This window comes from Lonchura striata, chromosome 6 (assembly GCF_046129695.1).
Source record: "Lonchura striata isolate bLonStr1 chromosome 6, bLonStr1.mat, whole genome shotgun sequence".
Classification (NCBI taxonomy): Eukaryota; Metazoa; Chordata; class Aves; order Passeriformes; family Estrildidae; genus Lonchura; species Lonchura striata.
In genome coordinates this window covers 34,465,254-34,478,826 of record NC_134608.1, presented here as the reverse complement: position 1 = coordinate 34,478,826, position 13,573 = coordinate 34,465,254, and the positions used below count along the sequence as shown (strand labels likewise).

Here is a 13,573-nt window from a genome sequence, read left to right as displayed (position 1 = left end):
TATGGCTACCCCCGCCAGCTCAAGCTGGATGGGTATGATGCTGAGCAGCAACCTGTGGCCCACATCTCTTTCACTTTGAAAGTGACCGGCAAAGACCAGCGGGCCAAGATCAGGCGAAAACAACTCTAAAACCCTCGTATGTCCCCTTCTGAGCAAACAGCTCCGAATGCGCATGTCGATTCTCGGCACTGGCGCCGTCCTCCCGGTTATGCACCACCAGGCAAAGCGCAGGCCACTTTTGCTTGTGCTGGGGCGCTGGAGCAGCACAACCCCTCTCTTCAGGAAGACGCTCCCCGGGCCGGCCACCGCGCCTCGGGACGAGCGGCGCTCTCCGCTCACCCGGCTCCCGGCCCGCCCCGCCCGCCCCGCGGCCGCTGCCCGCGCGCGCCCCGCCCCGCTCGGCCGTGCGCGGCGCGGCCATGGCGGCGGTGGACATCCGAGGTAGGCCCGGGGCGAGCGCGGCGCTCGGGGCTCTGCCCGCCGGCCTGCGCTCAGCTCCGCCCGCGGGGCGGCCGCAGGACGGCTTCGCTGCGGGAGGGTGCCGGTCCTTGGGAGCTGTAAGGGCCGGGCGGAAAAGCTGCCCAAAAAGCGGCTTTCTTGGATGTGCTCGGGGCCGCCTGGGGAAAACAGGCTTCCTTCTGGTAAACTCTGCCTTTTCAGGGGGGGTAAAGCGGTCCTGCAATGAGATGGCGACGTAAGGGAGCAGCTCTGCCGTCTGTGTGGGACTTGCACAGGGCCGGAGCGGCCAGTGAGGCTGGTAGCCTTAAGAGCATTTCAGGTGGATGTGGTGAGGCAGGCCAGGTGTTAGGAAAGCCGGAAAGAAGGCTGAAGTAACAAAAAACATTGGGTGTGGAGTCAGGGATATGAATAAAAAGAGACTATGTTTTGAAGAAGAAATTATATTTGACTGACGTGTTAAAAGGTGTTTATGTTTTAAACAAAGTAGAAGTTAAATTGTATAAAATTTGAGCTTTGAGGGAAGAAATGGGGGTTCAGAAGCCGCAGGAAAGGAAGTTATTTTTCTCCATAGGAGTGTCTGAATGCAGTAACATCAGAAGCCTGTGTGGTGGCGTCTCAGAGAATGAACAAGAGCAGGTATTTAGGGAAATCTCATAAAGGGTCAGTTTCGATAATGCCACAGAGGTTTTCTCCTTTTTTGTCTTCAAATTCTTAATGATTATGTGTAGTCCTCTGTGTTTTTCTGACGGCCTTGTTCTAAACTGTGTAGGCAATTAATGGAGGAATGCTGTATTCAGTTATTAGGTGATCTGAGTTACTCCAAATAATTTAAGCTCCCTTAAAGTCTTTTATCTAATATAGTTCAATATATTAAGTAGATTTTGGGGCATACTTCTATTTTTATTCTAGCTGCTGTGGATTAACCCTGGCTAGGTGCCAGGTACCCACTAAAGCCACTCTGTCACCCCCTTTCTCAACCAGTCAGGGGAGAGAGAGGCTTGTGGATCGAGATGAGGGTAGGGAGAGATCACTCATCAGTTACTGTCCTGGGCAAAACAGACTTGATTTGGGGAAATGAATTGAGTTGATTATCAATTAGATCAGAGGAAGATAATGAGAAATAAAACCAAATCTTAAAAACACTTCCCCCACTCCATTATTCCTGGGCTTAACTTCACCCTGAAGTTCTAACTTCTCTCCCCCAAGCAGCAAAGGTGAACAGGGAATGGGATTGTGGTCAGTTCACGCATGTTGACACTGCCACTCTGTCCTCCTCAGCAGGAGTCTTCACAGTCTTCACTGCTCCATGGTGGGATTCCTCCCACAGGAGACAATCCTCCATTAATTTCTCCAATGCTGTTGTTCCAGAAAGGGCTTTTTCACCTGGTAGAAGAAGCCCATCCACACAATAGAGTTGAAGTATCTGATTTATTGCTCCTAAATCCTGTACCAGCCTATACACCTGAGAACAATGCTTCTTTACAGGTATTAAATTCATTTTGATGCTCTAAGCAGCAATCAGTACTGTGTTCAGGATGCAGTTTTCATGTTCCTTTGAGGTCTGGTTCATTGGTAAGCAGATTTGAGCTTCCATGCCTTTTTCTGTGAGATGCATAGCTATACACAGTTCTCAAAAAAAAGTTACTTGAGCATTCAGCTTGCATGGTAAGTCTTGTCCTGACAATGGAAGGGGACATTCTGGGGTATAGAAACTTGGGTGTCAGTTTAGTATGTCCAATTGGGACAGTCCATGAGCTGTAAGAATGGCCATAAAACCCTTTTACCAATGGGTAAAAGGGTTTTATGGCCATTCTTACAGCTCGTGGCCTCAACAATCAGTATTGTAACTTTACTGAGCAGGCCCTTGCATCTGTTTATTACTGAATGTGTGGCTCTGCTGTTGATCAGAAGTCTGTTGTTTAATTTTCTGGTTATACGGGAGCTATGAGGTCTGCTAGGAATGCCTTAATGTTTTCCACCAGTCCCCTCCTCTCTTAGTCAGAAATAATGTTTACATCTAATTGTCCCTTCCTGCCTACCAAGAGTACATTGATTCAGGCCAAAGGGTGGGAGCCCTTTCAGACCCCAGTGCCTTTCACCTTCTTTAGTACCATTTTCTTCTTCACTGTAAACAGCTATTCAGTATAGACTGCATAACTCCCCCAATTAGGGTTATTAGTCAGTGTGATAGTTTCCAAAAGCTGACACATTCCAGTAAAACAGATTTATGGCTAGCCACTTTGCTTAAGTACTTAAAAAATTAATGTGACTCAGGTAAGGGTGAGGCTGATAATAATATTCCCTGAATTTGGGGAACAGAAAGGTTAGAAATTAAGGTAGGGTGTTGGATGATCAATGAGTCTACCGATGAAAAACCATCCCAGATTTCTCTGCATGACACATCAAAACCAGTAGTGAAAAATCCAAAATTTTGCAGTTCAGGAAAATGGAATTGTTGGTGCAATTTTACTGTGTATCCCTTTGGGCCTACCATCATGTGGACTATTATTTAAATTCAAAATATATATTACTGAAACTACAACAACTGAATTTTCATCAATCCAAGAGTATTAAAATATTTTCAAGAGTATTAGAATATTTTATCTCCACAAATTTTTGAAATCAGTCTGTATGTGGTCTAAAATACTGGTCATCAAGAATTTTGTTTAATCCATCTTGGTCTCTGAAATTAGTTGAAGTAATAATGCAGATTAATATTCGGCACTTAAACCAACCTGCTCACAGGTTTGAAGTACCTTCTGTGCAGGATGGTTATTGTGGTTACACAGGCAATCCCTCACTTTTCCAGAATTACCAAGATCTTTGTAGCACTCAGAGCTGGGTCGGTATGGACAAGTGCCTGTTGTCACAGCGAGCATGGCCTCTGACCTGCCTTACTTTCTGGGCCAGCTTTGAGGCTACTTAGCCACAGTGAACATGGCCTGGCAAGTCGTGGTGCTGGTTGGCATGGCTTGTATTGCACTCGGCATCGGGCGAAATGTGAACAAAGTGCTCTAGAATGGGTCCCCCAGAGGGTCACGAGTCCTGCCAGCAAACCTGCTCCAGCTGGGGCTCCTCTGTCCAAGGCATCAGAGGTCCTGTCAGGAGCCTGCAGTAGTGTGGCTTCACATCCTCCCTCAGGCATCCACCTGCTCCAGTGTGGGGTCCTCCATGGGCTGCATCTGGATCTCTGCTCCACTGTGGATCTCCATGGGCTGCAGGGGGGCAGCCACCTTATCATGGTCTGTGCTCGTCTCTGTAGGACATGGGGAAATTCCCAGCAGCTTCTCACCGAAGCCACCCCTGTAACTCCTCCTACCAAACCTGGTCAGGCAAGCCCAATACCCTGTCAGGTGTTCCTTTCGGTTTGTCAAAGCGTAGTGCTGGGCTACCTGGCCAGCAAGGCCAGGTTCAGCACATTGTGTGAATTACTCTTCTTTTTTGCCGTAGATTGCTGGCTTGTCTTCCAAATTGTCTTGAAAATCCTGACACATTGGCAGTATTGTCACAAGCACTTTACTGTTGCAAATTCCACAAGAAATGCTTTGCACAAGATGTCCTATTTATAAAAGGACCAGGGAAGCAAGAATTCCATCCTTTCTTATACCTAAAATAAATAGTACACCCTTTAGTATGACGGCCATGTCAGATTCATGGTTTGTTTTATTCTTCTTCTCCTTTTTCCAAGAACAGTTAAGAGAACTATCTTGCTAGTTATAAAGGCAATTACAAATACTGGCACTAAGCAGCTGTGGATAATTGAGTCTTAGAATCCAACTTTATATTCCTTTTAACGATACATTTCTCAGTCTATATACAGCATGATAGCTATATATATATATCTCTAAAGCTCGCCTGACAATCCTCTGAGAAATGCAGTTATTGTTAACCATACAAACAAAGGAAGTTTGTATTTGAAGTATAATGTGAGAGCCTATTATAAGAAGAATGCAAGTGCTTAAGATTTTAAGATTTTTTTTGAAAGGAGAGCTTTTTTGGATTTGAATGGCATTTGGAATAAACAGCGCTACTACGACTTAGGTGCTTAATAATGGATCTTAGTGCCGTGTTTCTGAGATTTCCTTTTCTGTAGTGAGGAGAGAGAATAGTCTATGTGAAATAACTTGAATGCCTGTAGACTTCTCCCTCCCTTTCCCTGCCCTGCATGGAGCAGTTGGGCTAAAAATTCTGAGATTAGCAAGGAAAATTGGTTTACATGAGCTATTTCTGTTGCATTTTTCCTGGTTTGCTAAGCAGGTAGTGGTACTTTATAACTCTTCCTCAGAGAAGCTGCTAGTAGTGTATGAGCTGACATTTTTGAAAGAGATCTGATGATCGTAGAGCATGCTGAAATGTCACAGAAGTAAAATATTCTCATTGGAATGATAATTGGGAGTTCAGAACATGTATGTAATGTGTGAACTTTAGGGACATGTTCCCAATGTGGAAGGAATTTGAGATCTTCAGTCAGTCTTCAATGATTTCTCATCACTTAGGGTGTTTTTAATCTAAACAATTCATGTCTCCTCCTCCATTCTTGTGTCTAGGAAATTCTGTTTGCTGCTGCTGTGATTTAAAATCAGTGAATTTCAGGGTTTTTTTCCAAGGTTCCTCCTGGATCTGTAGTGTTAGCAAATTTGTTGCCTATGGAACTGGTTGTTGACATTGGTTTCTTTGATGTGTCTGAAGAACATTTTGCTGCAGTGTGATTGCAAAATGCAGGGACTTTAACTTATATTTCCCTAAATGTCTTAAGAATTTAATAGGCCTATTATAACTTGTAGGTTATAAAATATGTTTACTTTAAAAGCTTGTTTTTTTTTATATAATTGTTAGTGTTCAGTAGTTAAATATCTGTAATATCTACTGAGTTATGGACCAAGTAATTTGGTGCAGCAGTTTGGCAGATTAATTTTATAGTCAGGAATAGAATCTCTTGTTCAAGATTACCGGGGGAATCTCTTATTCAAGATTACTGGAAGAGACCTGCAGAAGGTTAAAGGTTATCAATTATTATCTGAACTCTATGAAATACTTCTTTCATGTTAACTGGTGTGTTTGTGTTCCATCTCCTTCCTCTGCTGTAATTGTTAACTGGTGGAAATTTACTCTTGGATGTATTTGCAGTGATTTTGACTGCTTTGGTACTCAATGTAGCTTTATTTTCCCAGATAATCTCTTGGGGATTTCATGGGTTGACAGCTCCTGGATTCCAATATTAAACAATGGGAGTGTGTTGGACTATTTCTCAGAGCGAAGTAACCCTTTCTATGACCGAACATGTAACAATGAAGTCGTCAAAATGCAGCGGATGACTCTGGACCATTTGAAGTAAGTTGTAATTTGCATCTGGTTCCTGTGCAGTATCCCTTGTCCCTCCATTCAGTGGCTTTGGTGACTGAATGGAAGCATGCTGTAACGCTCGTTCTGTTCTGTGCTTTTTAGTCCCACCACTGTCCAGTGAGGCCAGTTCTTTCTCTGTTTGGATGTGTGGAAGGAGGTGTTAAGCTTGAAGCATTCTGTGTATCTTTTGAGATGCCAGTAAATCACCCTTTAGATATTTCTCTGAAATAGAAAAGCTGACTTCTCTCATCCTCCCTGCTCAACCTGAGTAGTTAATGTAGTTAATGTTTTTTTCTGCGGTGAATAGAGTTTATGTTAGGGGATACTTCGAGTTCATAAATAGTTTGTGTTTCCATTTACTGCTGGCCGCGTGCCATAATTAGTACATAATTCCTCCAAAGAGCTGGCTTTTTAGTATGGATAATAGGAGTAGTGAGTGTTGTAAATAAACTGATCACATATGGTTGTGTATTGAGATTGCATGTGCAAGTTAACTTTCAGTTCTCCATCTGCTATGCTGAGCACAAGCAAGTTGTTAGAGAACTATTTTAAGACTCCACAATATGACAGAGAAGAAGTCCTGTGTAGCTTGGTAAAGTCACTTGTGCTTAGTATGGTTGCAGAGAGGCCTTTACATCAGACACACAGATGGTCACATCATACACCAGTTCTTTGTTGCTGTATTTAAATGACATCTCCATTATGATAGATTGTTATCTTTCTTGCTATTTATCTGTTGCTAATATATTCTATTTGTGTTGTGTCAGGTTGTTATAGCTCTCTTTGTCTGTGCACCTAGGGTTTGATAGCTAGCTCAGGAAATCCTTTGCCTTTATTTACTGCACATTTCAAAGCATCAGAACTTAGTTGCTATATTGCCAGGCCATTTGGTTGCTCTTCATGTCCTTCAGATTTTACTTGGAGGAAGATACTCACTCTAGTTTTTTCTTTCTCAGCCAGATGGTTGGAGTGGAGTACATCCTTCTCCATGCTCAAGAGCCCATCCTCTTCATTATCCGAAAGCAGCAAAGACAATCTCCAACACAAGGTACAGTCACTCACTTCTTGCCCCTATTGAGAAGCTAACCAGTCAGTTGTTTCTATCAGTTCCTAATTTATGTCTACGCACTTCTGCTTCCCCTCTTCTGTCTTAATCTCCAGTCTAACTAGGAGGGTATGAGGCTTTGTAGTGGGGAGATCCTTTCTGCGGCAGTTCCCTGCAGTGTGCCAGCAGCAGGGAGTGCCATCTTGTGGGGAAATGGGAACAGTGAATGAGAGTGCCGCCCTGTGCTACATTTTCCTACAGGAAATTGCTAATAGCATTCATCCCATGTTGTATTTATCTGTTAGGCTATGCAAGTGTCCATGTCTCCTTGTGATGGAGTCTTGTGGTAACAGCACCACTCCTTCCTACAGTGTCACTTTCCAGTTTTTAAATCAAGTACCTTGGCTTTTTTTTCCCATCTGCATGCAACTGGCTTTGTTATTCCTTTTTAACCTTGAATTTGTGTATGTGTGATTAATCAAATATGTAGCCACATTTCAGTAGTTATTGGATTGTCTTATCTGTTTACTGCTTGCTCATATAAAATAATAGGTTATTTCAGAGTAAGATTAGTAGGAAAGAAAGGCAAGGTTAGTGCTAATTATTTCTTAATTTCTCTTTCTTAGTGATTTAGGTTCTTTATATACATTTTGGTCTTTACAGGACTTTGCCTTGTCTTGTAATGTTTCTTATTTGCATATGTCAGATAATGGTCTGTTTACATTGCAGTTCCAAATTGAGAAAAATGTATGATTGATTCTTTAGTACATGGTTTGAGTTATTTCTCTATTAGAGATTTTCAACATAGCTTCTAAAAGTGAGTATAGAATTATCATACAGCCCTTAATTTCTGGTCTTGACACCTTTCAGATTGAGCCTGGAGTTGGAGCTACCGCAGTATGTGTGTTTAGACTTATGCTGTAAGGCAGATGTATGTTTGGTGGAACTTAACTGACACTTTTCGGTAACATTTTTCCCACTGTGACTGTAAAGTTTGTGCTGATTGAATGATAATTGAGTTGCATAGTTCCCTAGCTGAGATGTTACCATGTGTTTTATTTCATTGGGGTACAAAAATTTGTGTATTTGAGACATTGGAATGGGGATATAAAACTGAAATTTAATGATTTCATAGCTAGTGTAGAATACTCAAATACAACTGATACAGGCCTGTCTTATGACTTGTGTGTTTTTAAAAAAACAGTATTTATATTTTAAATTCGTTAAGACAAGCTTTTGTCTGTTTGAAAGTGATATTAGAAAAATCTTTGTATCAGTGATTAGGGAGAGTTTCCTGTCTAGGAGAGTAGGACCTGGTACAGAGCTGTGAAACAGTAAAACTGCTGTTCCGTGTCTTGCTCCATTTGTAAAGAAGTGCTAAGCATCCGTTTTCTTTTGAGAAGTGAGTACTGTAATAGGCACCCAGCTGTCTGGGACTGCTAATTTAGGCAGGTGTCCAGGCTTCATAAAATGCAAGTACTGGAGGAATTGTTAGTGGAGATGGAGGAATTGGAACACATGTGTGCAAAGTTAATGTCCTTAGGAATGTGAAGCTGGGAGCATTGCTATGGTTTCTCAATTGAACAAATTTTGGCAGAGTTATAGAAGTTATATATAATGTTAATATATAATGTTCCTCTGCACTGCAGCTCTAATGAACAAGAATTTTTGATTGGTCAGTAGAGGTTCAAAATCTGATTTAGCAAATGCCTATGGAAGGTAGCCTTTTTTTGGCAGAATGTTACGAATTTAGAAAAGCATGCTTTGTGTGTGCTTCACTCCATTGGATCTGGGAAATCTAGCTGAGAGGACTGTAGAAGTTAGGGAATGCTGAGTCCAGAACAATGAGATCTTACATTATTGGGGGTTTCTACCGCTAGCCAAGGCTAGTGGAATTACTTCCAGAGCACCTCACATGATTAGTAGTTGCTCTAGTAGCCCCAGTTCTATGAGGCCAATCATTTGCTTGCAGTAGGACAGGACTTTACAACCCATGCTTTTCTATCTGTAAATATCTGCAGACATTGTTTTTTTCTCTCATTACAGTCTGTGCTTAAGGTGCAAATAAAGCAACTTAAAGGAAAAGGTTAACAAGAGAAAATTTTGTGATAAGAGAAATATTGCAGTTTCTGCTGCTATGACTGAAATTCAGCAACAAATACACAGTCTTCAGCCAGAGCTTTAAATTGATTCCACATTTTTCTTCTTTTCCTTCTCATAGTTATACCATTGGCTGACTACTATATTATTGCTGGAGTGATTTACCAAGCACCTGACTTAGGATCTGTCATTAACTCCAGAGTTGTAAGTGTTCTGTGCATTTGATGTGTACTGGTTTATATCTGTTTTTACTCTTGGTTGTCCCCCAGGCTGTTTAAATATCTCCTTCACTATTCTGAGCAAAGATCTTGTGTAGTAATGGTGCAGTAACTTAAAACAAACCCCACTGGTTAATATTGTGTGCATCCCACATGCAAGATCTTGTGAGAGTTCAGTATTGCCCAGAAACTAGGATGCATTGTTTAAGGATGAAGGATCATAATAATGAAACTACACAATTGGCAGAACAGCATGAAGTTTGAATAATCAAAATTTTAAAATTATTTGACATACATATGAAATAGTAATTAAATACATAATCAGTGAAGCTTGCTTTGGAAAGTTAATGTTAAGCTAATGTAATACTTATTTTTAAATGAGGCTTATGGTTTTAACTGATGTGGTATTTCTTCCTAAATTGGATGCTCAAATTTGTTTTGATTTCTTCTGTTCTTGTGAGCTATTGATTTTTTCCAAGTTTTTCTCTGTCAGTTTAGAAAAGCACTTCAAAAGGGCCTTGTGAGAACCTATTAAAGAAATGACATTCTCAGTCCAAAATGGGATATTCCAATTTCCCTTTACAGAACAAAAATGAATATAGAATACTAATTTTAAAATACCTACTTCCAAAAATTTATGTTGTATTTTCTTCTTGAGTTCTGAACACTGCCTTGCATTTTTGTTCTGAAAGCTTACTGCAGTGCATGGAATTCAGTCTGCTTTTGAAGAAGCTATGTCCTACTGTCGCTATCACCCATCCAAAGGCTACTGGTGGCATTTCAAAGATGAAGAAGAACGAGGTATGATTGCTAGTTTCTTCTGCATACTCTGGGAGAGGAAATGAATATAGGGAAAAGCTTGAGGTAATGCACAGTGATGGTGGAGAGGTGAGATGAAGTGTCTGAAGGGCAAGGTAGGACTCTCTACCAGGTTAAAGAAATCTTGCCCTTCTGTGCTGGTGGGAATGAGCATTGTGGCATGGGTGGGAGATGAAAATATTGAACTGTGTGTCAACAAAGTGGGCAGCTCTTCAACCCACAGGGGACCCAAACACATTTTCAAAAGCCAAACCAGTTTGTCAGGAGGACATACAACAAAGAGCTGCTAAGAGAAAATAATTTTTAATACATCTTTCTCTAATATTTCTGTGACTTTCAGAGAAAACTAAACCAAAAGCCAAGAAGAAAGAAGAGCCAAGCTCTATTTTCCAAAGACAACGAGTAGATGCTTTGCTTTTAGACCTAAGGCAAAAGTTTCCACCCAGATTTGTTCAGGTATGACACTCAAAAGCCACAGTTTTACTGTAACTTAGAACTTAAAAGACAGTCATAGGTATTTAAACAGGTGAAACTGAATGGGATTTAGTGTATTTCTGCAATAGTAACATGGATTAGTTCACAAACTTAACGTGGAAGGCTCATATTAGAGTGTAGCATCTCCATTTGTAGTCACTGGAGTCATTAAGACCTTGGCAAAACTATGAGAGTGAATTTTATTATACATCTTCCTTATCTGATCACAGAGGGTCTGTTCTTAGCTGTCAGATGTTGCTGCTGCTACCAGTTTCCTCTTTTGTGAACTCAATCAAGCCATCACTGTTATTTTGTTTTTAGCATGGAAATTCTTGGCATTCTGTGAACTTGTGGTTACCTCTGATTGTCTTTGGTAGCCATTTGTTCCACCAGGAGCAAATGCTTCTGCTTGGGAGCAAAGGAAATTATGTTTACAGCATCTCACAAAAGTGCTTCTCAGCCAGTCCTGGGAAAGACTGGCTAACTGCATATTTTTGTCTTTAGTATTTTTCAGTTGTTAGAGGAAAAACTGGATTTTGTTTAAAGTGTATTTAGTGACCCATTCTACCCTCACCTCTTACATATAAGAGTGCATTGTTTGCATTTAATTTGTCAATTAATAGCAGGAAGGGTTGAGAATTACAACTTTGGTTCCACTGATATGTTGGTTTTCTTTCTTCTCTCACAGCAAAAGCCTGGAGAAAAGCCTATCCCAGGTAAAACTGTAATATTTTAATGAGATTTAAAAAATAGACTCTGTATGCAGTATCTTTCAGTTGCCATGTAAGCTCTTGCTGCTGCTACTGTGAGGTGGTTTGGAATTCTGGCATTACCTAATTATGCAAAGTAATGGATAAGAATGAAAATTTGAGTTGATCGTAGGCAATCTTCAAACAGGAAAGGCTTGAACTGTATCACTTCATTCTCTTCCACCTTTTACCTGAATAAAAGTATTAATTTATTCTCTGCTTATTATTCTTACACCTTTGAAATTAATGTTGCCCATATGACATTAATATTTTCTAAATACTCTGAAGAATGGAATGAGAATCGGAGGTTTAACTTTCTTTTGCTTTTACATCTTTAGTGGATCAAATCAAGAAGGAACCAGAACCAGTCCCTGAAGCTGTGAAGACAGAGGAAAAAGAGACTGTAAAGAATGCCCAGAGTGCTGGTGCTAAAGGACCACCTGAAAAACGAATGAGACTCCAGTGAAGGGAGAAGCTATTGCACATCTGGATTAGTCGGTACCTGGAAAACAGAAGATTCTTGCTCCCTTTTCTTTATATTTAACCTCTTCCACTGCGACTGACAATTTAAGGACTGAGATCCCTGTAACAGCTTTTTTTTAGAAACCTCTCATGCAAATGTTAATGTCAGGATTTGAACTGCCTCAAAGGAGGTGTTTTCAGTCTTCATCTTATTTTGAATGCTGACTTCTGAGAATGGTTTTTACATGGACATGTTCAGCAGCCTCCTGAAATCTTTACAAACTCCTGCATTCTTTGTGTCTTGGTTTCCTATGTTACAAGAAAAAAACACTTTTATATATAAAAAGGAATTGGAATTCTTGGCAAATAAAGCTCCTGGCTGCTAGAATGCCTTTCTTAAATGTATACTTTGTTAGTAGGAAATATGTCATATGTGCTGGCAGCATTTTTTTTTTTTCTTTTTGCTTGGACTTTGGAATATATTGTCTTTTCTCTTGAGGAGGAAAAGTTAGGTTACCCCCTACAAATTGCTATGCCTCTAGTGTGCTTGGGATAAAGATAAGAGATTTGATAACTGGACCCTCAAATCCATGTAATTAGGTGTTAGAATGGTCTCAGTTTCTAGATATTTTTGGACATGGGTTTTACTTAATGGTTGAGCTGATAGTTTATTATAGAAGTTAGTGTTTTGGGACAGAGATTTATGATGTAAAACAGGCTAAGATTTCTTGATGTTGCACACTCAGTAAAGCTGTTTATATTTCTAATTTTCCACTGTAACTCAAATATATCAATCGCATCTCTTCCTCTGTGCTCCTGGCACTTTCTTAATCCTTCATTAGACATGTGCCTTTTGATGTTTCTCTTCCACTGTGGGACAGTGGAAGAGAAACATCACTGACACCTATACACTTATTGAAGCATGTTTACATAAACCTTTTTTTGTCACAGATAGCTGGTCAAATTTATCTTTAGGTTATAAGACACTCTTTTTCAGTAACTTAGCTCTCCAGTCAGAGCTGTTTATTCCTGAATGATAGAAAGACCTGTCAGGGCTATTTATTATTGACTGATAAAAAGATCCATGCCATTTTATCATATAATCCAAAGTTGCAATGTTAAAAGATGTAGATATACCAATAGCTGTTCTCAGTTAATGCAGATACAGATCTGAAATTCATATATTCATATACTTGAGTGTGTATTAGGTTTATTTCAAACCTGGATCAAGTTTGAACAGTCCTTTCTCAAAATGTTGATAAAAGTAGATAAAATAGTGTGAACTATTACATCAAGTGAAAATATAGAAAGCAGTTATTCTGGGACGCTCAGAACCAGACAAGGTCGTGTGAATATACTTAGAAAAAAAGGATGTTGGTTCTTTCTTGTATTACAGAAATTCCTCTGAAAGCAAGTAGTGGAAGAAGCACAAAAGCCATTCCCTCATCCACCACCATGAAGGAAAGCCAGGATTTCCAGAAATGAGACATGAATGGTGAGGCACCTCAGCAGACCTTGTTGTTGGATGGCCAGAATAAAGTCCTTGGAAATGGCCATTAAGTGAGCTGGAAACCTGTATGTAATTTGGAAAAAGTTACCAAGACAGATGTCACACTGCACTTAATGAAGATCTAGAGTATTGGGCTTCAGTTGTGTGTGGGTTTTTCTTTTTTTTTTGGTTCGGTTTGGATTTTTAAATGGAGAAAGATTATCTGTTCATGCACCAAGGAAATATTTAACACTATTAGCAGAAGAAAGCTTACTTATTGCTGAAGGTGCATACAACTGTGGCAAAAAATGCATGCTATAATATAGTATGAGCAAAATACTCTATCAGTCACTAGACTTCACCTGAAATAAAGTGTGTTGTGCAATTCAATGACTGAAAAGGAATTTCCCTAAAG

General features: G+C 40.2%; 1 protein-coding gene across 2 annotated transcripts; it reads left to right on the top strand.

Moving 5' to 3' along the window:
- The first annotated feature begins 372 nt into the window (after positions 1 to 372).
- MED6 (mediator complex subunit 6) lies at positions 373 to 13,548 on the top strand. 2 transcript variants are annotated; one of them, XM_021540740.2, is made up of 8 exons: positions 373 to 441; positions 5,631 to 5,790; positions 6,759 to 6,850; positions 9,069 to 9,151; positions 9,858 to 9,966; positions 10,325 to 10,440; positions 11,147 to 11,174; positions 11,546 to 13,548. In XM_021540740.2, exons 1-8 carry the CDS (start codon positions 420 to 422, stop codon positions 11,671 to 11,673), a joined length of 738 nt encoding a protein of 245 aa, XP_021396415.1. In that variant the 5' UTR covers positions 373 to 419; the 3' UTR covers positions 11,674 to 13,548. The 2 variants fall into 2 exon arrangements, with proteins under 2 accessions (XP_021396415.1, XP_021396413.1); XM_021540738.2 differs by lacking the exon at positions 373 to 441 and adding an exon at positions 509 to 641.
- The last annotated feature ends 25 nt before the right edge of the window (positions 13,549 to 13,573 follow it).

Coding starts and splice junctions, on each gene's coding strand:
- MED6 (XM_021540738.2), top strand. CDS start 602: ATGTGCTCGGGGCCGCCTGGGGAAAACAGGCTTCCTTCTG. Junction 5,791..6,758: donor ATGACTCTGGACCATTTGAA/GTAAGTTGTAAT, acceptor TTTCTTTCTCAG/CCAGATGGTTGGAGTGGAGT. Junction 11,175..11,545: donor TGGAGAAAAGCCTATCCCAG/GTAAAACTGTAA, acceptor TTACATCTTTAG/TGGATCAAATCAAGAAGGAA.